General features: G+C 40.8%; 1 protein-coding gene across 3 annotated transcripts; it reads left to right on the top strand.

Moving 5' to 3' along the window:
* Window positions 1-259: 259 nt before the first annotated feature.
* On the top strand, window positions 260-21,525 carry ppp6r2a (protein phosphatase 6, regulatory subunit 2a). 3 transcript variants are annotated; one of them, XM_020601367.1, is made up of 25 exons: window positions 260-716; window positions 3,749-3,798; window positions 4,347-4,516; window positions 7,759-8,013; window positions 8,858-9,044; window positions 9,188-9,325; window positions 9,421-9,486; window positions 9,603-9,715; window positions 13,289-13,402; window positions 13,576-13,702; window positions 14,010-14,162; window positions 14,592-14,816; window positions 15,020-15,084; window positions 15,352-15,467; window positions 15,551-15,636; window positions 16,415-16,495; window positions 16,588-16,685; window positions 16,879-16,936; window positions 17,137-17,264; window positions 17,388-17,512; window positions 17,598-17,742; window positions 18,152-18,240; window positions 18,389-18,581; window positions 19,018-19,125; window positions 20,905-21,525. In XM_020601367.1, the coding sequence occupies exons 4-25, from the start codon at window positions 7,787-7,789 to the stop codon at window positions 20,951-20,953; spliced, it is 2,691 nt and encodes an 896-aa protein (XP_020457023.1). In that variant the 5' UTR covers window positions 260-716; window positions 3,749-3,798; window positions 4,347-4,516; window positions 7,759-7,786; the 3' UTR covers window positions 20,954-21,525. The 3 variants fall into 3 exon arrangements, with proteins under 3 accessions (XP_020457023.1, XP_020457022.1, XP_020457024.1); XM_020601366.1 differs by lacking the exon at window positions 3,749-3,798; XM_020601368.1 differs by lacking the exon at window positions 3,749-3,798 and having other exon boundaries at window positions 261-716; window positions 18,392-18,581.
* Window positions 21,526-23,644: the final 2,119 nt, after the last annotated feature.

Raw genomic sequence — 23,644 nt, forward strand, 5'->3', positions numbered from 1 at the left:
AAACAACATTTATGGATAAAGTAATATAATCCATCAAATCTGTGTTTTATAGTTTAAATGCCATAAAGTACGAAGGTCAGTACCATTTAATAACACGTATATAGGTTGCCTGGAGATACATTATAAGACATGTTTTATGTGAAGACCCTGAGAATCTTACACAAAGTTTAAGTGGGTATAACAGTGTTGCACTGTCGCATCTTTCAGTAGCCTACTCTTAAATGTTTTGCTGAGCTCAGTGCACTGTTTGAAGTCGATGCACAACCCCGCGTGTCTTGTGCGCGCTCTCGTAACCCTGTCGCCATTTTGATTCGAAAAATATGACTGAGTTTTTCCTGCTTTGCATGCTAAACTTAGACCCGCATTTGAGTTACTTTGTGCGTGATTACGATTCGTACAATCTAACCTATATCTGAAATAACGGGTATTGCTATAAATGTCAAGCAGCCGTCAACGCTGGTGAACTGTGTATTTGATATAGTTCAGAGCCACCTTTGACTAACGTTAGCTGAGTTAAGCTAGCTAACATTAGCCTGTGTTGTCGCAGACTGACCCCTTCTTCAAAACAAATCACTATTCGCTCATCGGCTAATGTATCTTAGCTAACACAGATAGCTAATATTTAGCTGGATAGCTAGTGACTTGGCTGGTTGACGAAAACTCCAGTAACAATCTAATACAGACAGAAGGAACAGCAGCAGACTTTCACTTAAAAGGTAGGTTTTGGATGACAAGAATGTCATAAGTTTGAGCAACTAGCTAGCGTTAATTATGCTGCAGCATCGACAAAGTTGAACCCAAGTTGGAGAGCTATTTGAGTTTGCTAACTCAGCTCGGCACACGTTACCCGTTAGTAGCTAATTAGCTTACGTGCTAATCAGCGCAAAGGAGGAACTAACGTGAACTTTTAACTAGCTAAGTTGTTTAACTTTTGAAGTCAATTTAAAAATGACCAAACAATGTTGAATCTCATTAATGTTGGCTATATTTGCTAATGGAATATGTTAAGATTATTAATAGACGCTAGATTGTTTACCAGTTAACATTAAGTGTAATTGAGGATGACGTATTTATCTTCCTCGTTGATATTTTCCTTGTTATAGTGCATGCATTTCAATGTTCGCTATTATCAAGTAGTTAAATAACTAGCTAATAGGTAGTGTTGTTCAATACAATCATACGAAGTTGGCTGAGGACACAGCAGTGAAACTGTGCTCAGTTGAGCTAGGCCAGGTTAACGTTCGTTACCTATGGATAGAAAGAGACCTCTGGTTAAAACACAGTGGTGGAGATTGTAATTAACCACGAGGACTGTAATCACTGTAACGCTAATCTGTTCTTTTGGTCTTGTGTTATTTGGTATTGCTGTCTCCACTGGAGTTGAAGTAAACAGAAATCCGATCTCCAACCCCCTAGTCAGTGGGCACTACATGCCAAGGCTGCGGCAGCTCAGTTTTCATTTGTTTAGTTACACACCAATATGTATCTCATTGTTAGACAGTCTTGGGGAAACAGGACCCTCTTCAGTACCACACTATTATAAGTGAGGAAATCAGATGTTACTCAGTTAAAATATACTACTTATCTAAGTTAAAGTAAAGAAAAAGTTAAGTTAAAAAAAAAAAGGCAAGTGCCCATCTCAACTTTTCAGAGTCTGAAGCTATGGCTTATTTATTTATTTTTGTTGGGCAATAAACCCAAAGAATAATGGGATTTGTTGAAATGCTCTGAACTTTTCATTTATTAAGGAGTATTATAAAGCACAAATAAACTCACTGGCTTTTATTCTTAAAGAACACTTTCAGTATTCTGAGACCATGATCTGTGTATCAGCCATTAGATACAGGTCTGCCCATCTACTTTTACAACTTCAGTGCATCTAAGTGTAAGTAAGCAGGAACAAGCTGAGTAAAACTGTAGTTTATCCTCTGAAGTGCACTGTTGTAAATTGGTTGATCACTTGGTAGCACTGTTAAACATTTAGTTGCGGCTTTATTTGCATTCAGCATGTGAAGAAGAGCTCATGCGAAGTGTATGTCGAAGTCCCTTTTGCTTGATTTTACCGTTTTAACTTGTCTTTACAGGCTATTGTTGTCTCACAACATCCACATGTATGCCCTTTATGTACACCATTGTTCCTCTTTTTATTGTCTGTTATATATGCCAGTAGACAGTTTTTGTTGCAATTGCCTCTGGTGGGTTCTATTTTGGATGTAAAGTCAAGCATTTGCTCAGTGTCCACGGGGAGCATTCAAGAGGCTATTATTGCATTTGTGTACTCTGTAAATGTATACCAGATGCTGCTGCTGCTCCATGTGCAAGGAACGTCCTCCTCAGGAAAAAAGGAAAAGAAAAAAGAGGAAGCACTTTTATTTCCTCCCTCAGTTTAACTTCCATCACCAACAATTGGTAGCATGGTGCTCAGAAAACTTTGTTAGGTTTGACAAAGCCAGCAGACATACTGTTTGTTTTTTTCTCTTTGTCACTGCTGGTGTGTTGGGTTGTTTCGAATGGGCGCCACAGCAACCACAATGAAGAAAAACAAAAGCCTCTAATACTTGTTCTTCGTTATTTAAAGATGTGTTCTCCTCTTACCGTCTTCTGATAGTAGGCATGTAAAAGCCTCAGTTATGGTGCTGATGAGAAGGAGACCTTGACCAAATCTAGTTCAGCAGTTGTCTAAGTATAGTGTGATAAGCATGCAGACAACAGGTGTGTATGCTTTCAGTGTAGTTAAAATGTTTTTTTGTGTCTCAGCCTGGGAACCGTGCATAATGTTTTGTGAGCTTTTCCAGACCTAAACACCGATATGCCATAGCCTAATATGTCTTTCGGATAAACTTTGTAAAGTCTGGCTTGACAGTTGTATGTGCCTATAGACTATATATCCTGATACATTTTCATAAAATAGAACAAGTTCACAAAATAGATTATAAGAGAATATAAGACATGTTTTTTTTGTAGAGAATCTTCCCTTATACAATCTTCTTACATTTGAACTTTATCAATCATATATAACTTAAAAAAGCATAAAACTTTACGAACATTTTTACAAAACACCCATTTGTCTATTAGAAAATAACACAAGCAGAATAAATACACAGGGAGGAGGATGGGGGGAGGCAGAGAAAGGAAGTGATGTGATGTGGAAGTGGTGATATATATTAAAATAGTTCTAGAGTAGCAGTATATCTGCAATAGCAAAATTCATATAAAAGCTAAATATCTTCCTGGAGGCAAATGTAAAATCTAAATGAAACAAATAGTATTCCTGATGAAACACTGTGTGAAGTTTATCAGAAATCATTCTCTGTCATCCTCTCTTATTGCTCGTGTGAGTTCAGGTGCCACGGATGGAGAACGGGCTAATTTGTGTGTGGGTGCTGTCATCTCAGCCAGAAAGTCTAAAAACAATTTTTTTTTTTACAGTTACAACTATTGAAAAAAATGTGCCAAAGAATGCATTCCCCGTGGATGCTTGGTATTCAAGTTAAATGATGCTTGACCCATCATATGGTCTAAAAGAGGCATATCAGGACACACCATCAAAAATCTTCAGGGCCCCATAAGAAGCAGCACTGTTTTCTAGCCATAACCTATGCTAAAATGCATACCCAATGATCTCATAGACTGTATTACATGGGGGAAATGCAGGCCACCCTGTTAAATAAAACCCAATGGTAGGTAGCAATAGAACAGCCCAAGCCCTCTATTTCCTTGCAGTAACTAAGATGTTATCTCTTTTCAGCCACACTGGTCGCCCTAGTGACATGAAACATCAGAAGACATAACAATTAGGTACACTTTTGCCTAGTGTTCCAAAGTAGTTGGCAAGTTGATTATTCCAAGTATCTTGGAGAACTGCAGTTCTACTGTAGATTGAGTCTCTCTCAGTGTCTTCTGTCTTTTCATGTAATCCGAGACTGGCTTCATAATGTTAATATCTGGGCTTTGTGAGGTCCATACTATCTGTTGTGGCACTCCTTGTTTTTCTTGCCATTGAAGATAGTTCTTTATGACGCTAGTTGTATGTTTGCAGTCATTGTCATGCTGTAGAATGTGTTTAGGACTGATCAGGCACCTCCCTGATGGTACTGTGTGATGGAGAAGAATCTAAACATCTAAAGTGCCTAAAACCTTTGTACAGTCCCTATATCACCAACTTTGGGCTGGTGATATAGGGATGGTGACACTTCACAGTGGTGTAAAGCATACATAGAATCTCTTCATGTATACATTCACTTAATTTATGCAGATCTAAAATGATGTCTGAACGGTATGCTGACCGTGTTATTTTTTCTTAAATCTCATTGATTAATGTTCTCTGTGTTTTTTGTGTTGTGCAGGTTATGGTGAGCCTCTCAGTGTCTCATCTCCTTAAGAGGTCTGCATTTTAACAGGAGACCCATGCTGATAAATGCCAGGCCTCACCACACTCTCTGTCGTCTGCACAAACACAAATGCCTGCCTGCCCGTGGGGGAGGTCTGATTAAAGATATCCACATTTCATCCACTGGTATGTATGAGCACAGACTATGACTACATTTATTTGGATCACAGTAATCTCTCTGTCATCATTTTAGATAATTGTAAATTAAGAGTCTTAAGATAACAGAATTAAGAGTCTGTAAATGAGAGATTTCTTCTTAAAACTTTTTGCAAACTTCTGCCAAAAACATATTTTCACTTATTAGGTCTTAATGGGGCTAGTTTGATGGGCAAGATGTCATTTTTTATCCATTTGAAATGAAATATACAATAAATTGTGCAAAAAGGGGTCTGAATACTTAGTGAAACGACTGTAGCTCTGACCCTGTGAAATGGAAAAAAAGACCACCACATAGTACAACGAACAAAAAGAATCAGGGAAAAACAAAAACAACAACACGAAAACAGGAAACCAGCCCGGTGTTATTCTTTACCTCAGTTACAGCTGTGCTTTTGTTTCCCAACTTCTTGGGTGAGATCTGATAAAATGTGAACTTCTTGACCATGCAGGAAAGTGACTTCTTTCTGGAGACCTGAAGGATGTATTGTTTGGTATTTATTTATTTAAAGCATTGTTATCTTCTATTCCCTGCTGCCTTAAAATCACATTGAGAGCCTCTGTGCTAGGGTCAAATTCCTTGTATGTGATTCTGATTCTGAGTATTGGTGTGTGGTGATCCCTCTCCAACAGCACTAAATCTTCAGGTGCTGTAAGATGGCGGCAACAGCAATGGCAGCCTTGGTTACTCGTGCTCTCTTGTGTTTGTTGTTTTTCTTTGTTTTCTCGGCCATCCCAGATTACTTTTACCTGAGAAGAACTGTTAAATATTGGACAACTCACACCGAACTACCCTTCTCCAATTTTTGTGAACGAAGAATGCTGCATGGACATTCTGATCGGAGGTGCAGCTGCAATCTACGGGATCTGGAAGAAACGCCGGCGTAGCAAGTGTGTGGGCGCCTTAGTAAGGCTACGAGAGAGAGGGACCTGGACTCCACTCCCGTCCATCCACCTAGCAAATATTCGCTCCCTGGTCAACAAGATGGATGAAATTCTTCTCGTCAACAGGACTAACTCTGACTTTGCACACTCTGCTGCTTTGTGCTTCACGGAGACCTGGTGGAGCGACTTGATCGCGGGCAGCGCAATACAAGTACCAGGCTTCCAGGTGTACAGAATGCGTCGCATAACGGAGCTGTCTGGGAAAATGAGAGGAGGTGGAATCTGTTTCTACATAAATGAAGGTTGAAGCACAGATGTCACAGTGCTACAGAGGACATGTAACACAGACTTAGACTCGTTTTATCAACTGCAAACCCTTCTATTCTCCTCATGAATTTTCGAGCTTCATCCTGGTAGGTGCCTATTTAAAGCCGCAGGCCCACACTAGCGCATTACAGCTCCTGGCAGAACAGATAACTAGCCTGGAGCTAGAAACTCTGATCACTGTATGGTCCATCTTATTCCAACCTACAGGCAGAAACTTAAAGCTGCGAAGCCTGTGGTCAAAACAGTGAAGATCTGGACTGAGGAGGCTAAGTCAGAGCTACAGGCCTGCTTTGACTGCACAGACTGGGGTGTATTTGAGACTGCAGCTACAGACCTGGACGAGCTCACTGACACTGTGACATCCTATATCAGCTTTTGTAAGGATGTGTGTGTACCCACCAAGTCCTTCTGCACATACAACAACAACAAGCCCTGGTTCACAGCAAAACTCAAGCAGCTTTGTTGTGCTAAAGAGGAGGCTTACAGAAGTGGGGACAGGACTCTGTACAGCCAGGCCAGGAACACACTGACAAGGGAGATCAGAGCAGCAAAGAGGAGCTACTCTGAAAAGCTGAAAGCTCAGGTTCAGGTCATTTCACAATGAGCATTCCTTGTCTGTCTGCATTGTTTACAGCCTGTTATACTGCTTGTTTTGCATTGTTTGCACTGTTTGTTGCTTGTTAATACTGTTCATTTTGTTATATTACACAGCCTTATGCTGGTTTACTGTTTACTTGCCTTGCATGGGGATATGTAGATGCACATTGAGAGCTGATGTACCAAAATCAAATTCCTTTTGTGTCAGACACACCTGGCCAATAAAGCAGATTCTGATTCTGTAATCCTTATGGTCCATGGAAGAAGGTCATCATGAATCTTGTAACATGTGGACCCTTCTCTCCTTCAGGAATCTCAGTGACCTGCAAGTTGTGGCATTGCTACATTCCTCAAGGCTGCCTACCTTAGTCATTAGTATAGCATTTTATTTGTGCCTTATTTCTGAGCACAGAACAGGACATTATGGGGGCAAGAAAATGTTTTTTGGACACATAAATGATATTTTAAAGAGACATTATAAGGAACATAATTTGGTTTGCGCAAACAAATATATTTTGTGCTCTATAAATATATTTTTATATTTGCAACTATCCATATAAATACACATTAAGGAGGGTGAGGAGGGTGCAGCGTTGCAGATTTCAGACTGGGCCAGTTCCTGTGCTTGTACACACCCTGATGAGTACATTGTCATGTCCCGGTCAGTCAGATACTGTATCTGTCTCTGTCAGCTGGGGATAAAAAGAGTGCTCAGAAAAGTAGTTTGCAGTGTAGTGGTTTGCTTGAATTTAAGAGCTGGTGAGGAAAGAGTCTACCCTCTCTCTGTGCTCCACAGCCTACCCTCTAGTGTTTAACCCCATACGCCATCTTTCTGTTATGTTGATAATGTAGATTACATGGTGATAGCCACAAAGGCAAATTTAGCCAAGAGGGTGCAGCATTGCCAATTTCAGATTGGTTTCTATGTCTTTACATGAAAGAGCCTTGTGAAATGAAAGAACAGTGATACGTTTGTAGTTTCTATTCCAAAGTCCTGTGGAATCCTTAATAAAGCTTAATTTTCACCCAAAATGTTTCATTAAAATTTCCATATTATTGCTCCCTAAAATTTGAATACTTCTTAACTTGATCATGCTTAATGTAACTGTGTTCATGTTATGCATATGTTAATACAAGAATATTACAGTCCATATATAATGTAGTCATGTTAAAGTGGTGAGTTGTTCTAGCTATTACTGGTTTAACTCTCAGGCTTACATCTTTGTTTACATTAGTTTATCTCCCCTGCTTCCTTCCCCACCTACTGTCCACTCTTCCCTTTCCTACGCCTTTGTTTTTTTGTCTCTGGCCACTGCTGGGCCTCCCTGTGTTGCCTCATCCTTCCCCACCTCTGTTTTTTTTTCTCCTTTACCATCTCCTCACTCTGTTGTCAAATGATCTAGGGCTCTGTCCCCCATCCCAGCAGCCACCATGTTTTGGAAGTTTGACCTGCACACCACCTCCCACATCGACCAGCTGCTGGACAAGGAGGACGTGACACTGAGAGAACTGATGGAGGAGGATGACGTCCTGCAGGAGTGTAAGGCCCAAAACCGTCGACTGCTGCTCTTCCTTTCCCAGGACCACTGCATGCAGGAGCTGGTCAGCCTCATCACCACAGAGCCACCTGCTGACCTGGAGGAGAGGAGCCGCTTTAAGTGAGTCCCACCACAAAAGTTATGAGTTATACACAGTACAGAATACAACATATAAACAAAGTCAGTACAGCTATTATAAACTACAAATAGAAAATAGCTTTGTAATCCTTGTCAGACTGATAGATGTCAATTACTTTGTTTCTGAATTTCTTAGGATTGTGGCATGATGTCTTTCTTTTTGAGATCTTTTGGCTTACTTCGCTTTGTCAGACAGGTTTTATTTAAGTGATTTCTTGATTCAACAGGTTTGGCAGTAATCAGGCCTGGGTGTGGCTAGTGAAATTTAACTCAGCTTTCCAAAAAAAATGTGCTTAACCACATTAAAGTCATGATTTAACAAGGGGGGCAATTACTTTTTCACATAGGGCCATGTAGGTTTGGATAGCTTTTCCCCTTAATAAATAAAATCATCACTTAAAAACTGCATTTTGTGTTCACTTGGTTTATCTTTGTCTAATATTTAAATTTGTTTGATGATCTGCAACATTTAAGTGTGACAAATATGCAAAAAAAAAAAAAACCAGGAAGGGGGTAAATACATTTTCACAGCACTGTATACTCTCTTAAAAGGAGAAAATAAAAAATTGTCAATACACTGGAAAGCAGTTTTTTTATCCTTGTATTTGCTTTCTTCTTGTCCTGTGTTCAAGCATCACTTAATGCCTAAATCAGCTGAGTGTCTGCACTCTCAATATTCCAACAACAGTACAACTCAAGCAATAATTTATCAATAATTCATAACTAATCTCCCATATAAACACCCTGAATTTCATTATAGGTATGCATAATTAATCACAATTAAAATGTCCTCTGCCTCTCATTGATCATTCTGTTTTCTTATAAGATTTCCCAACATTGCTTGTGAGCTCCTGACATCAGATGTGTCCATTATAAATGATAAGCTGGGTGGGGATGAATCTCTCCTCGAGATGCTCTACCACTTCCTGGAGCAGGACCCGCCCCTCAACCCGTTACTGGCCAGCTTTTTCAGCAAAACCATTGGCAACCTCATTGCCAGGAAAACTGAACAGGTACAATGAAAAAGATGATAGAACACTTTCTTGAATAAAGCATGTAAATAGGCAGTCGAAAGCACTGTTAATCCACCATACTGCTGAAAAGTGACTTACAGTACACCGCTGTGTAGAAATGAAAGCACTTTTTAATTTTACAGGTGATTACCTTTCTAAAGAAAAAGGAAGGCTTCATTGGTCTGGTGCTGAAACATATTGATGCCTCTGCCATGATGGATCTGCTGCTTCGCCTCATCAGTTGTGTAGAGCCTGCCTCCTTGAGACAGGAGGTTCTCCTTGTAAGCTATCGAAACATGGTTGTTTACGTCTACTGAGAAAACAATTTGAACAATGTGAAAGTTTCTAATGCAGCTTATTTTTTCCTCCATTTCAGTGGCTAAATGAGGAGAGGTTGGTACAGAGACTTACAGAGCTCATCCATAGTGGTAAAGATGAGGAGGTGAGAGTTGGAATTGCTGGGAGCTGACCTGTCACTATGTTGCCATGATGCATTGTCAGATCAACAAACCCTAAAGGAGCCATCAGCTTTTCTAATTCAGTGAATTTACCTTTCAGAGACAATCAAATGCATCCCAAACGCTTTGTGACATCATCCGCCTTAGTCGAGACCAGGCCAGTCAGATGCAGGAGAATGTGGAGGTTGACCCACTATTGGCTGTACTGGAGTCGTAAGTTACTGTGCCTCGTTACATTTTGAATGAGGAAGAGTAAATGTCATATCCAGTTTTTAACAGAATCTAACCCCTCGGGCATGATGTGTCACACTCCGTCTACAATGTGGTCATCAGAGCTGATTGCAGTCAGTCTAGACAATTCTTGTGATTGTATCTGGAACTCTGCAGCACGTCTCAGAAGTGGCTCTCTTTTATGTTCCGCTAAAGATACACATCTAGTCTATTTTTGACAGATGCCACTTCATCAGCTGAAAACAATTCAACTCACCAATCACGTAGCACTTTCAGTAAAGCTGGTTATAGCCTACAAACTAGTCACATTACAACATCAACTGCCTTTCAAGCAGAAGAAGAAATGCTAGCGTTTTTCTCCTGCTAGCAGGCACAATATGTGAAACACAGATACAAAAAAAAATGTATGTATTTTTAAGAAGTAAAACACAGCCACAAATTTTTGATACGTGTTCCATAACTTAAATGTAGTCTTTGTCTGTATACTACAGTACAACAAAGTAGAAAGTAAGAACAAAAACACAATTAAAACTGACAAAATACCAGTTAACTATGTATCTACTTACCCACTGTAGTAGCTTAGAAATCAAGGAAAATTCTGCACCACACAAGCTACTGTGCTTCTGAGATGCTCCCAGTGGAGGATGAAGCCACAAAACTGTTTCCCACATGCATCGTAATAGATCCCTGCCCAGTAGAAATGAGGACTGTCAGTTACTTATATTAACCCCAAATTATAAAAAGCTGGGACAGTATGTAAAATTAAAACTGAAAATAATTTTAAATCATCTATGTCCTGTATTACATTGAAAACAATACAGCAGCACATTATTTGTTGTGACACTTCATCAGTTTTATCCTTTGTTCAAAATAAACCCTCACTGCAGCACATTCCAAAAAAAGTTGGGGCGATTGCATTTCAGGGCTACTAATGAGGTACAACAATGAAATGATGATTCCATTTGAAACAGGTGATTACAATCATGATTTGGTACAAAAGTGGCATCCAGGAAAGACCAAGCCCTTTAAGAGCAAAGATGGGCCAAGGACCACCAGTTTGACAACATACGTGTAAGAAAATTATTGAAATGTTTAAAAACAATGTTCCTCAGAGAAAGATAGGAAGGGATTTGGATATGTCACCCTCTATGGTTCATAACGTCATTAAAATATCCAAGGAACCTGGAGGGATTTCAGTGCGTAAAGGGCGAGAGCACAAGCCTAAGTTGGATGACTGTGCTCTCTGATCCCTCAGGCGGCACTGCATCAAGAATCGCCACTCTTCTATGAGTGATACAGTGAGGAACAGAAGTATTTGAACACCCTGCGATTTTGCAAGTTCTCCGACTTAGAAATCATGGAGGGGTCTGACATTCACATTGTAGGTACATTCCCACTCTGAGAGACAGAATAATAATAAAAAAATTTCAGGAAATCACATTGTATGATTTTTAAAGAATTTATTTGTCTTGCACTGCTGAACATAAGTATTTGAACACCTGAACACCCATGATTTCTAAGTGGGAACACTTGCAAAATCGCAGGGTGTTCAAATACTTCTGTTCCTCACTGTATAATCAAATGGGCCCATGATTACTCTGGCACAGCTGTGTCAGGCACTACAATATGTAGTAACATCCATAAATGCTGCTTAAAGCTGTACTGGGTCAACAGTGTCCAGAGGCACAGTTGACTGCTCTGGGCTCAGAGGCATCTGGGATGGATCATCACACAGTGGAAACGTGTACTGTGGTCAGATGAATCAGTATTTCAGGACTTTATGGAAGGAATGAACGCTGTGTGCTCCGGACCAAAGGTGAAAAAGACCATCCAGACTGTTACCAGCAACAAGTCCAAAAGCCAGAGTCTGTCATGGTCTGGGGTTTTGTCAGTGCCCTTGGCAACGGTAACTTACAATTCTGTGATGGCAACTTTAATGCTGAAAAATACTCCGATTTTGGAGCAACCTATGCTGCCTTCAAGAGTACACGTTTTCCAGGGACGCCCATGCATATTTCAACAAGACAATGCAAAACCTCAAGCTGCACACATTACCAAGGCATAGCTGTGGAGAAAAAGGGTGCGAGTGCTGGACTGGCCTGCCTGCAGTCCTGACCTGTCCCTAATAGAGAATGCGTGGCGCAGTTTGAAACGTAAATTGTGTCAAGGAAGACCCAGAGCTGTTGCGCACATTAAGACTTGTTTGCAGGAAGAATGGGACAAAATTACACCCGACACATTTAATCACTTGGTGTCTTTAGTCTGTAAATGTTGTGAAAAGGAATGGTAACATCACACTGTAGTAAATGCTTTACTGTCCAACTTTTTTTGGAATGTGTTGCCAGCATCAGAATTGGAATGAGTGTTTATTTTGAACACAATAAAAATGATGAGGTATCACATCAAATAATGTGCTGCTATATTGTTTTCAGTCTAATACAGGACACTGATGACTTACAAATTACTATTTTGTTCATTTTGATTATACGTACCATCCCAACTTTTTCTGTTTTGAGGTAGTTCTATTTAGAATGAGTGTGTACTGAAAAACCCGGTGTTTGTCTGGCTATAGTACATTAGAGATGAAATAATAAATAGCACCAGACTGGCTATTTAGGTGGCCAAACTAATCTAACCTTTGACCTGTAATGGTTGCCAAGGTGGTCGGTTCATTTTATGCTTTTGTTTTTCTTCTCCCCCCCCCCTTGTTTGAATCGGTGTAAGATGAGACTTGGTAAAGCTGTGATAAGTTGTTTGATCTGACATGTCCACCCAAGCACTGATTGTAAACACACTAAAGGCCTATTGTGTAGCTGACTGCAGGTTTGGAAATGTCCCAATCTGGGGTGAAGAATTCTTAAAAAGTAAACACCAGGCTGTAGTGTGTGTACAAACATTTGTTTGCAGAGCCTGTTTGACAGATATTTTGATTCTTTGTTGTTTTTGCAAGTTTGAGTTTTTCTTGGCCCTAGAACTTCTCACCCGTTTCCACAGCTCAGTGTCAACAAAAGCAGAGTAACAGGCAAGGCAAGATAATTTATATAGCACATTCTCATATGCAACGGCAATTCAAAGTGCTTAACACAGTGCACACAGATGCATAAAACATTAAAATGTATATATTGATAAAACTGAATGCAGATTAGATAAAACATAAAATATTACTTAAAAGCAACAATTACATGACAGTACAAGTAGCAACATACATGAGTGGCTGTGGCAGACTGGATTCTCACTGTCCTCCCAAGACTAACGTCTGAGTAGTTTAACATCAGAGGCAGATGTACATTATCCCTGGAATTAGAACAACGGTGTCTGTACAGTCAGCTAAGCAGTCCCATAAACATTTAGGATAACTGGCAAACTGAGGATTCTCACTGTTCTCATTATACTTGTGTACTAATAGGACACTCAGGGATTAAGCGGTAGAAAATGAATGAATGCATAATAGGACACTTGAGTTACTTGTTTCAGCTCTAGAACACATCAATAGCATGCCTTAATCATTAAAGTTTTAGTTTCAGGAATTTGCTACAGCATAAATCTGTCTTTCAGGCAGGACAATGTAGCGGGGCTCCTCAAGAACTTGTTTGAAGGGGAGAGGAGCGAAGCCTCCATCGTTAACGGAACTCAAGTGCTACTTACCTTACTGGAGACTAGGCGGTCAGGGTGAGTCAAAACGCTTCCTGTGAAGGTTTTGGGAGCTTAGTCACATTGGTCTTCTGAGCAATAAGACCTCATGGCAAATTTGTGATGCAGGCACTTGGTTAGTATAATGTTTGTAATTTCAAGCCTTGTTGCCTGAATTTTTTTTTTTTTTTTTGTCTCCTTGTGTCTCCCAGGTTGGAAGGGCTGATGGATCTGTATTCTCAGGGTTATGAAAGGTCTTACACTGTCAACAGCAGTATTTTAAATGCCATTGAGCCCCATTTAAAGAACTTCCAGCAGCTTCTTCTGGATCCCCCCAAGGTCAAGACACAGTTACTACCTAGTCATGAAGCAAAATGAATTCCAAACCTAAGTACACAAAAATTGTTAGTTATATGATTTTTGTGGAAGTGTTAGTAGTTAATCCCATTGTTCAGAATATTTTTGCAAGTTAAATGGTGGCCCCTATAGCTCGCACATTTAATTTGATGTGCAGTAACTCGCTACATAGCTTTGTTCCCCTCTGGTACAGTTGTAGCATTGAAGTTCTGGGTTTTTGTATACTGGTATCAAAACAGCATTTTGTGGCCACACATTTGTTGATGCACTTTTGTTACTCCATCTACAGAAAAGTGCAATATTGACAACCGTTGGCGTTCTAGAGCAGCCACTGGGGAACGCCCGCCTTCACGTGGCCCGCCTGGTGGCCGCCCTACTGCAGACCACTGACCCCAGTATCTGCCAGGAGCTCTGCAATCTTGCCACCTTGGACCTACTACTGGTAGGCTCAGCCTTGCTTGATTCTGCACACTGGAAATCTGTAGCTGCTTTTTGTTATTGCACACATACGGAATAAGATGTGTTTGAACTCTTTCTTTAGAAGGTGTATTAGAGGATGTTTTGACCTGATTCTGTTTGTGTTCCTGAAAACACTGCATCAGATTTGTGCAGGATTAGTCATGGGGCAGGGAAGCACTATTTACTTTATCATACCACCTGAACAAAGGGAAGTGGGTATGGCTGCTTTGGAGCAGTTCAACAAGGGGGCACTGGAGAGGTCATTCCTGGTCCAGATTCTACCAACATGGCCTTTTTTATGTTTATGATTGAGAGGCACAGAACCATGTCGTGTTGTAGTAATAAGTTGAAATGCTTTAAATAAAGACTGTTATCTCTCCCTCCCTCCCTCCATCCCCCTCTCTCTGTATAGGATCTGTTCTTCAGATACTCTTGGAACAATTTTTTGCACTTCCAAGTGGAACTGTGTGTGGCAGCTATCCTGAACCACCCCTCATCAGAAGACAGGCCCAGCCCAGGCCTGCAGAACCACGATGGGAAGCCAGCAGCGTCTAACCCAGAGGGGCAGGGGGAGACAGCAGAGACGGACAAGAGCAGTGACCCACAGACCTCAATCCACAATGCCCTTGTGGCACATGTAGGTGGCTTAAGCAGCTCGGTACCCTGAGCATGACATATTACACCCAAAACCTCTTTCGCTTTGTGGCCTTTTTAGGGCTCTGCATCAGTCGAGAACACCCAGAGCTGACAACAGCAAGACTAATCTGATGAGGGACAGCCATAGCTGTTTTTAATTTCTTGTAAAAAAAATTTGTCATCTTAAATCTGTTCACCCTTCAGCTATTCCAGAAGTGTCGACTGGTACAGAGGATCCTTGACGCTTGGGAGGAGAACGATAAAATACAGTAAGCATTATTAAAGTAACACATTTCCTACCACGGCACCATTTCTGTGCAGCTGCACTTTCTGCTCTGCAGGTCCTGCAAAATATGTATTAAAGTTATATACTTAAGCCTATCAAAACTCGAAATATTAACTTACTGGCTTTGTGTTTTGTATTGCATGCATTATGTTTTCCAACATAAGTGCAGTACAGATGTGTGATGACAGGTGAAATCGTGGTGCTGCAGTAGAACTAATGTGTTGAAGGTAATCCAAAGCGTGTATTTCAGGGCTGAGGGTGGCACCAGGAGAGGTAACATGGGTCATCTGACCAGGATTGCCAACATGGTGGTGCAGAACTTGGAGAAAGGACCGGTACAGGCTCAGATCACTGACCTCATCAAAGGTAAGCATATACTGCAGTAGGCCTGATGTCAGACATGACCCTTGTCACTAAACGTTCAGTAAAAGTGTGGTTAACTCTCACAGAGCTGCCAGAAGACTGCAGAGGTCGCTGGGAGAGCTTTGTGGACGAGACCCTGAGAGAAACTAATAGGAGGAATACTGTCGAGCTGGTCAGAGAACCCTTTTTTTCTGAATAAATAGCTTTTTGAGTGCCCTATCATTTCCTGGTCTTCTTTCTCAGAGTTATCCTGTTGTGTTCAGAGCAGGAGCAAGCAACCCAGCACAGTGTCAGAGCAGGTTTTTCAAATGTGCCCTTTAATAAACATGACAGCATAGACAACAGAAGTTGTAAGCATGTTTGTTTGTTTGTTTGTTTTGTTTTATTTAATAAACAATAGTAGATTTAAAGACACCATTACATTTAGTGTTACTCAACAAAACACATTTTATATCCTTGAGCATTAACAAACAAGTTCAGATTAGTTGTACAAGTATTTTAAATCCCACACTGTTTACATTCATGTTTACTTGCTAGCACTCTGTTTTTCCCTTGTCTTTGAAGGTTTAATGTGTTGCTGTCACCTGTGGATCAATGGAACGCGTACTGTGCCTTAATACAGCCACACTTTTGTGTCACCTGTGTGTACATGCCTGCCTGTGCATCCATGATATAAACAAATGGGGACCCATTAGAGATCCAGCTCAGAAAGTCCATAGGGAATCTTTAAAGCATGGCAGCATCAAAAGGAAATACAGTAGGATGAGCTGAGCTTTATATCACAGGACAGTTACTAATATCTGACTGCTTTCCCTATGAACAATTTTTATTTTTTTATTTTTTTTAAGTGTTTGCCTGTAATCTTGGGCAAATATGTCTCATAAGGCCATTAGAACCCTGCAACACTGGGGGAAAAAAATCTGACCATACCTCTGTGTTGTGTCCTGCAGGTAAGCACCCACAACATGCACTCGTCCAGTGAGGACGATGACCTGGAGAGCCCCTTCCCCAATGACCTGTCTCTCCAGCAGGTAGGATGGACTCAGCACTATCATTGTTAACTAGCAATAATAAAATCTTGGCTATATCCATCTCGAGTAACCTCTTCTCATGGCCCTCCCAGGCCTTCTCTGACTATCAGATCCAACAGATGACTGCCAACTTTGTGGATCAGTTCGGGTTCAATGATGAGGAGTTCAGTGAGCATGATGAAAACATCAAGTAAGTCATCCAAGTTTTAACACAGCTTGTTGCCCTTTCAAGAAAGCAAAACTTTACATCCTAACCTGTGCTGTTTTTTTTTAAAGTAATAATTTAGTGTAAGTGTCTGATTCTTTATTGCTCAACGTATTTAATTATCCTTAACATCCGGGTGCTGGCTAACATTTGAACATGTGACTTCTTTTGTCCTCAGTGCCACATTTGACAGAATCGCTGAAATAAACTTCAATTTAGATGCTGATGATAATAGTGTAAGTGCCTGTGTTTTACTATTACTCCAGAATGGTCTTCTAGAATCATGTTAAGAGAATGAATTTATTTTTACTTTGTAGAAGAATACAGATATTCTCACATTACTGTACTACTGATTCATTTCTGGACCACACTTCTGCCTAAGCCGCTATATAGTTTCTATAAAATCGAAACGTTCAAATGTGTGGTTTGTACACAGGCCAATGCAGCTGCTTTTGAAGCATGTTGTAAAGAGAGGATACGCCAGTTTGATGATGCTGACGAGGAAGAGGACATTTGGGAGGAGAAGGAGATCAACTATGCAACACAAGCTAAATCAAGAACAAGGTAAACCTGCTGATTTGTTTCCCTATCTTTTTGGTTTAAGTCATGTAGTCGTTTACAAGCCTGCCTGTCTTTGTGGACCTTCTCATTTTTCTCCAATTTATCTCCATTATCCCTCTCTTCTAGGTTTGGAGTCTCCCAAAGCTCAGAGGGAAGTTCCAGGAGCAGTTTGGAGAACGGAGATAGGGAACGGGACCACGGATCTGACTCGGATGAGGACGAAGACTCTGAGCAAAACACATCAGATACAGGTACATTAGAGGACAGCAGCTGCCCACAAGGAACAGCTCTGCACAATAGACTCTTTTGTCTTAATTTTGTTCGTCTTGTCTGCAGGTCCAGGCTGGACTGCGAATTTCAGGGACTCTGGAGGGTCTTCAGCTTCCCAAACCTCAGCAGGGTGGGACAGCTCAACTCGGAGTGGAGCTGAGACCCAGGAAACAGGCTGGGCCAACTTCAATGAGTTCCAGCCTTCATCTGGGTGAGCACATTTCATAAGCTGCCTAAAAAAAAAAGACACAAACAGCAATTTATTATAGGCCTAATAGGTCATAGTTTGAATTGGTGCACAAGATAACACTATTTCACCAGTCTAGTGACCTTTTATATAAGAAGGCAGTAATGTTTTGGCTCATAGCCTCAAGGGTGATTGTTTCAACACCACTTTTCTCTCAGGAATTTACCAGAAGCCTTTGTGGTAAATCTTTTAGTTTTTTTTTTTTCTTTTTTAGTTCTGAAAGTTTTACAATTACACAAAAAGTCTGAAAATGTAAGTAATACTGCCTTGTATTAGGCTTTAAGATGAACACAAAACAAAACGATAAAGTAAGAGAACACGTGTAAGATTCTGTTGTGACCGTTTTCATCCTGTACCTTCTGGTTTCCTACAGTACAGAGACAGATCCCAGGTGCAGCTCTCCTGTGGACTCGGGCAGCTGTGATGCAGATAAACAAGCCAAACAAAACCACGGGCAGAGTGGTGAGTGTCTGCCTGCATCCACTCCATCCCACCTAACTTCCTCTCTGTTGGAGATGGACACTGCTGACCCTGTCACAACTGAGAGTTGGTGAAAGCTTTTAAAAACAGTACTAAACAAACCTGAACATCTTTTGTGTCTGTGTGTCAGCAGGTGTTAGTGCCTCCTCCGGTGCTCAGCCAGTAGGAGAAAGGAGAAAGGTTCCTCTCATGGCCTCAGACAGCAGTTCCTCTGGGGGATCCGACAGCGAGGAGGATGACAAAAATGCCGGGGCTCCTCCCGCCGCAGCCATCACCTCGGAACCAGCCAGCACCCCTGGCAGCAAGACAGCTGACCTCAAAAGGTTAGCATTTTCCAGCTGACACCCTTGCTGTCAGATGCTCCTCTGTTGACCAGTCCACTCTGCAGTCATAGATGAAGAGTTTGTGTGTGTCTATGTAAACATCTATATTTAAAACATAATCACCACGTTGAGGTAATTATAGACTGGACTGGGATTTGAAATTACTGGATTCATTCAGTTTTGCCTTTCTAAGTAAAGTAAATACTGGGAACGACTCTGAAACTTCAGCTTACATTCAAGTTCAGATGTTAAGTGGTTTTTTTTTTTTTTTATCCCAGTGAAGTTAAAGGTCAGCTATAGAAAAAAGACAAGATTGGCAGAAGTGTTGTTCAGAGACACGTGATCAGGACTGAATATTGAAGCAAGTGAAACTGAAAGTATGTTGGTTTGGAATCAATAGGAACTTATACCTTTATTGTTTGTGTGTCTCGTGCAGTGAGGAGAGTCCAATTTCTCTGGAGAAACTCTCTTTGTCAGATCCTCCTAAAGCGTCAGAGCAGCAGCCTGCAGAGGATTCACCTGGAACCACACAGAGTGACAGGAAGTACGTAACCACCTGTTAAATAATGACTTTGATTACTGATTCTGGAGAAATGGAATCAGATTTGATTCATTATAGGAAAAAAAGTAATAAAATCCAGTCTTTATAAATTATAGAACTTTTTCCTCCAATAAAAAACATCCTGCGGAGTAATTTGGCTGCTAGTCAGAAAATAGCCTGTTTATGACTTGTGGTGGTCATATGTTGTTTTCCTACATTTTTATTGAATTAGATAATTATTCCTACATCAGAGCAGATAAATGGGGCGGCTGTGGCTCAGGAGGTAGAGCGGGTCATTCCCTAACTGTGGGGTCGGTGGTTCGATACCCAGCTTCTTGGGTGCACATGTCGAAGTGCTCTTGGGCACTGATCCATAGTTGCTCCCAGCAATATCACCGGTGTGTGAATGGGTGAGCAGGCAAATAGAGTGAAAGTGCTTTAGTGTATAGAAAAACACTATACATGTATTAAGTCTGTTTACCAAATGATAACGTATCAGTGGAGGGTGGTGGCCCTCTGATAATGAGGGCCATATTAAGTTCATTACATGCACATGTATTTCTATACTCTCTCTTCTATTGTCAAGAGCTCGCCAAAGCTGCAAGTGTGACTTCATATGAAGTGACATAGCTCCACAGCTGTGTGCTGTAGAAAGTAGTTTTATTCTGTTAAAAACATGGAGAGTTTTATTTTGTCATGATGAAAAAAAGTCTATAAACAGCTGACACTGATCTGAGCTTGGATAGGTGTCATTGTGCATCTAATTCAAATGTCTGGGATCCAGTTCTTTTCCTCTTTGTTAGAAAAAGCTGAGAATCCATCGCTAAAACCTGTTTTGACCCTACAGTATTATATTTGGGAGAGATAACCGTGAACTGCAAGCAGTGCATTAAGACATCTTAGATTTTTAAGTGTCCTTGAGAGGACCCACTAGAGCAGAGGTCACTAACAGGCAGACTGTGGCCCAGGTCGACCTACAGCCAAAACAGAAGGTTATGATTTAAAACCTGACGGGGTGCTTCTGTTTTAACCAGCGCAGCTTTTGTAGTCTTTGTGGTTTAGTGGGTTAGTGGATGAGGAAATGCACAGACCAATTGCATGCGAGTTAAGCCATCCCATGTGATGTCACTCAGCCAATCAAGTCTCCACACACAACTGCGAGGCAGCTTCCTCCACAATGAACATAATGAAAACTAAATATCGTTCCAGGCTCACCAATGAGCACCTCCACATGTGTATCAGAATGGCCTCACTCCATTTATGCCCAGGTTTAAAATCATGGTAGGACAAGCTAAAAAAAAGTGGGGGAGTTGAATAGAAGAGGGGAAGAAAGTGAGCCTCTAAAACTGTTTAAATAAGATGTGTTGAGATTTTAGTTTTCACATTTATTTCTCTTACTTTGAAATGCTTTAAACTTTTCTTTAGTAAATGAGAGAACATTATACATAACAGCAGTCATACATACAGTATATGTTCAGTTCTATCTTACGTGACAATAAATATCAAAAGGTTTTTGAATTGTACTGAATTAATTTGATTTAACAGTCAGGTATTGATTACATGCAGATGTTGATATAACTACTAGGCTACTTAAATATATATCACACTAAATAGTTAGATATGATCTTCTGGATCTTTGCTTCAAGACATTTTCTCTAACTTAAGTTTTACTTGAATACCCCTGCACTAGAGCTTCATTTCTCCTGAGTGAACCCACAAACAGTAGGTGTCATCCTCTTAGGTTCTGTCTGTATCTGACACTTTCCTCTGTCATCTTAACAGAGAGGGAACGCCGCCACCCCAGGAATTGTCGGTCAATGGGCCGGTATGAGCACGACACTGACGTCTGTCAGTGATGGTGCGGTGGACTGTCAGCCTCCTCCAGAGTGACTCCCCTAAATAACCTCACTGCAGCTGGTGTTTTTACTGAATCACTCTGCCATGTTCTTGGACCTGGACACTGCCAATCAACACCAATACAGAGGTGGCGGAACATGTAAAAACATGTGACAAATAAGAATGGAGTATAGAGGAACCATTTTCAACGCCTTTTCCCCCATGTGGCACACGATTACGTGCATTTTTAATGTAGCAGCAATCAGAATTTGAGGGGTAACATTATCGTCGGTATTTTTTTACGTCCTGAAAGATTTTCTCTCCTGCTGGTTTGAAGCTGTTGGAAGCCTCTTGTTTGGGATTTTATGTCGCCACCCCTGAATGAATAGCACAGGCTAATTTTTAATGATGCCTCAACAACAAATACCTGTTTTTGAACTTCTTTTTTTTTCCTTTCAAGCTTAAGAAAAGGCACTTATGCAGCCATTTACTGTACATCATAGCACAATGTAAATGTTCTGCCCTCATCTCTGCTGGCTGTCTTATCTGTCCTCTCACCCAGGTCGAGTCCCCAGTCCGAGTCTCTCCCCCCCCCTCCCCCCCCTCTTTATTTACTGTTGATGAAGCCTCTTGTTGCTGTACGTCACCAGGCATCTGAACGTTTTTAAGTGCTTCAGGAGGGTCCGTCAAGGAAGAGCAGGGGGCGGGTCGACGAACAGAGTTCAAATAGTATTACTGTCTTTTGCTCATGTGCAATAATGTCAATTAGCCATTTTATTTAAAAATGAAATTCAACTTGTATTCTTTTTAAAAAGAATTAGTCTAGTGTTGGAGACTCGTTTGGTAGTTTCTGGGCAAAGAAATTTGGATGTAATCTTAACTTCAGATTTTTAAATTGTATTTTCATTCTCAATGGGTTTTTTTCTTTTAATGCATGTATAACCGGTTCTCTGTTGACCTAGCTAGTGAGCTAAGACCTTCTGATTGTATTGACTTTTAAGTTCTTATTGCTATCCCCCTGAAATCAACCAAACATTATCTGCCTATATACAAATATAAACTACATTTAAGTCATTTTACAAGCCATCCTGAGATTACTCTTGTTGTCTGCCCACCCCCCCCCACCCCCACCCCTTACTCACAGGGTGAGAGCGGCGTCTGCTAAGAGTGATGCTGTTTTTTTCAGTTCTTTTTTTTTTTTTTTTTTTTTTTGAGCAGATGAGCAGCAGGATCGTAACAAGGGCGGGTCTGAGTTCTGCAGAGCTCCAGGCCTCCTTTGGTGTACTCACTTTGACAGCAATCAGGTTCTATGATCATTGTTAAACAAAGAAAATGGAAATTAAAAATGTCTGGTTGACCACGTTAATACCAAAAACCTGGCTTTGACCGTCTGGTTGTTGTCTTTCCATCTCTGCAAACATCCAGCTGCCTGCTCATACAACAAAGTCGTTCAGTTGAAAAAAACCTGTACGCTTCTCTCAGGTGTTTCAGTTGTTAGACCTCTGCTCGGGGTTAAAGCTGGGTGAAATCACTGGACTCTTCAGTATATAGTAACACGAGTGATAATAGTGTCATTTGTTTGTCCCCAGCAGGGTGAACAAATCTGGCAGGAGTGTGAGGGAGGTGCCACTGTGTGCACACAGTGTTCACTTGATAGGGAATAATCTTTCAATTTTTGGCACTTTCACTGACATTGGAGGAACTGTTTGTGTCCTTGAACTGAGATGTGCTATAAAGTCGTTCCTGCTTCCAAATGCCAATCCCCGCAACAACAAAAAAATCAAAGGCAGCGTGTCTCGACTATAATAGATTGCAATTGTTTAAAGCATTTTTTTTTTTTTTTGTTATCTACAATGGGTCATATGCAATGCGAAAGGGTTCAGATTACAAACGCACAACTCTGTGGTCTGTTTTAGCATCTTTTAGCTGATTGGTGCTGGGCTGCTGGTGTACAGAGGGTTTGTTATACCCAAGACAAACAGCAAAATTAGCAGCTAGCTGATGAACATACTGCGGCATTTAGTAGCTTAATAGTCAGAAATGTATCTTTGGAGGTGTTGGAGACCAAAATGGAGCTAAAAGAATGAATATTATCAGATGGCCAGAAACATGACTCCGAATGAATGCTAATGTTGCTGCATTTTACTAATGTTCACCATATCAACTTTATAATGTATATGCTGTTTACTGCATTTGCTGTTGTCTCCAGGTGGCCAGAAATCTGTCAATGCAGGTGGACGTTTGAAGATTTTATTTTTATTTTTATTGTAGCATACTAAACAGAAGCTAATGACTGTCAGAATGATAGAACTTTTATTAATCTATAGCATTAGTTTATCTTTTTAGCAGTGGTCAGTTGTAATGTACACCATACACAGTCAAAGTAATGGAATGCAATAACAGTGGTATGGTCCTTTAAAACCAGCTAATAGGTGTTGAAGCAGGTTTGTGAATCCTGTCACTACATCCCAGTTTTAAAATTCTTTTGGAATATGTTCTTTAATTTAGGAGGGAATATTACTTGTACCAGCATCCATCCATTTTCCTCCGCTTATCTGGGACCGGGTCGCGGGGAGAGCAGTCTAAGCAAAGATGCCCAGACACTTCCTCCAGCTCCTCCGGGGGAATGCTGAAGCTTTCCCCGGCCAGTCGAGAGACATAGTCCCTCCAGCGTGTCCTGGGTCTT

Source organism: Monopterus albus, unplaced genomic scaffold, assembly GCF_001952655.1.
Source record: "Monopterus albus unplaced genomic scaffold, M_albus_1.0 scaffold51.1, whole genome shotgun sequence".
NCBI classification, from domain to species: Eukaryota; Metazoa; Chordata; class Actinopteri; order Synbranchiformes; family Synbranchidae; genus Monopterus; species Monopterus albus.

Bases quoted from the DNA above. Each gene is read 5' to 3' on its own strand.
- ppp6r2a (XM_020601367.1), top strand. From the start codon at position 7,787: ATGTTTTGGAAGTTTGACCTGCACACCACCTCCCACATCGACCAGCTG. The intron at 14,163-14,591 runs GTAGGCTCAGCC...CTCTCTGTATAG, and splicing joins CCACCTTGGACCTACTACTG to GATCTGTTCTTCAGATACTC. The intron at 15,637-16,414 runs GTCAGAGAACCC...TGTGTCCTGCAG, and splicing joins GGAGGAATACTGTCGAGCTG to GTAAGCACCCACAACATGCA.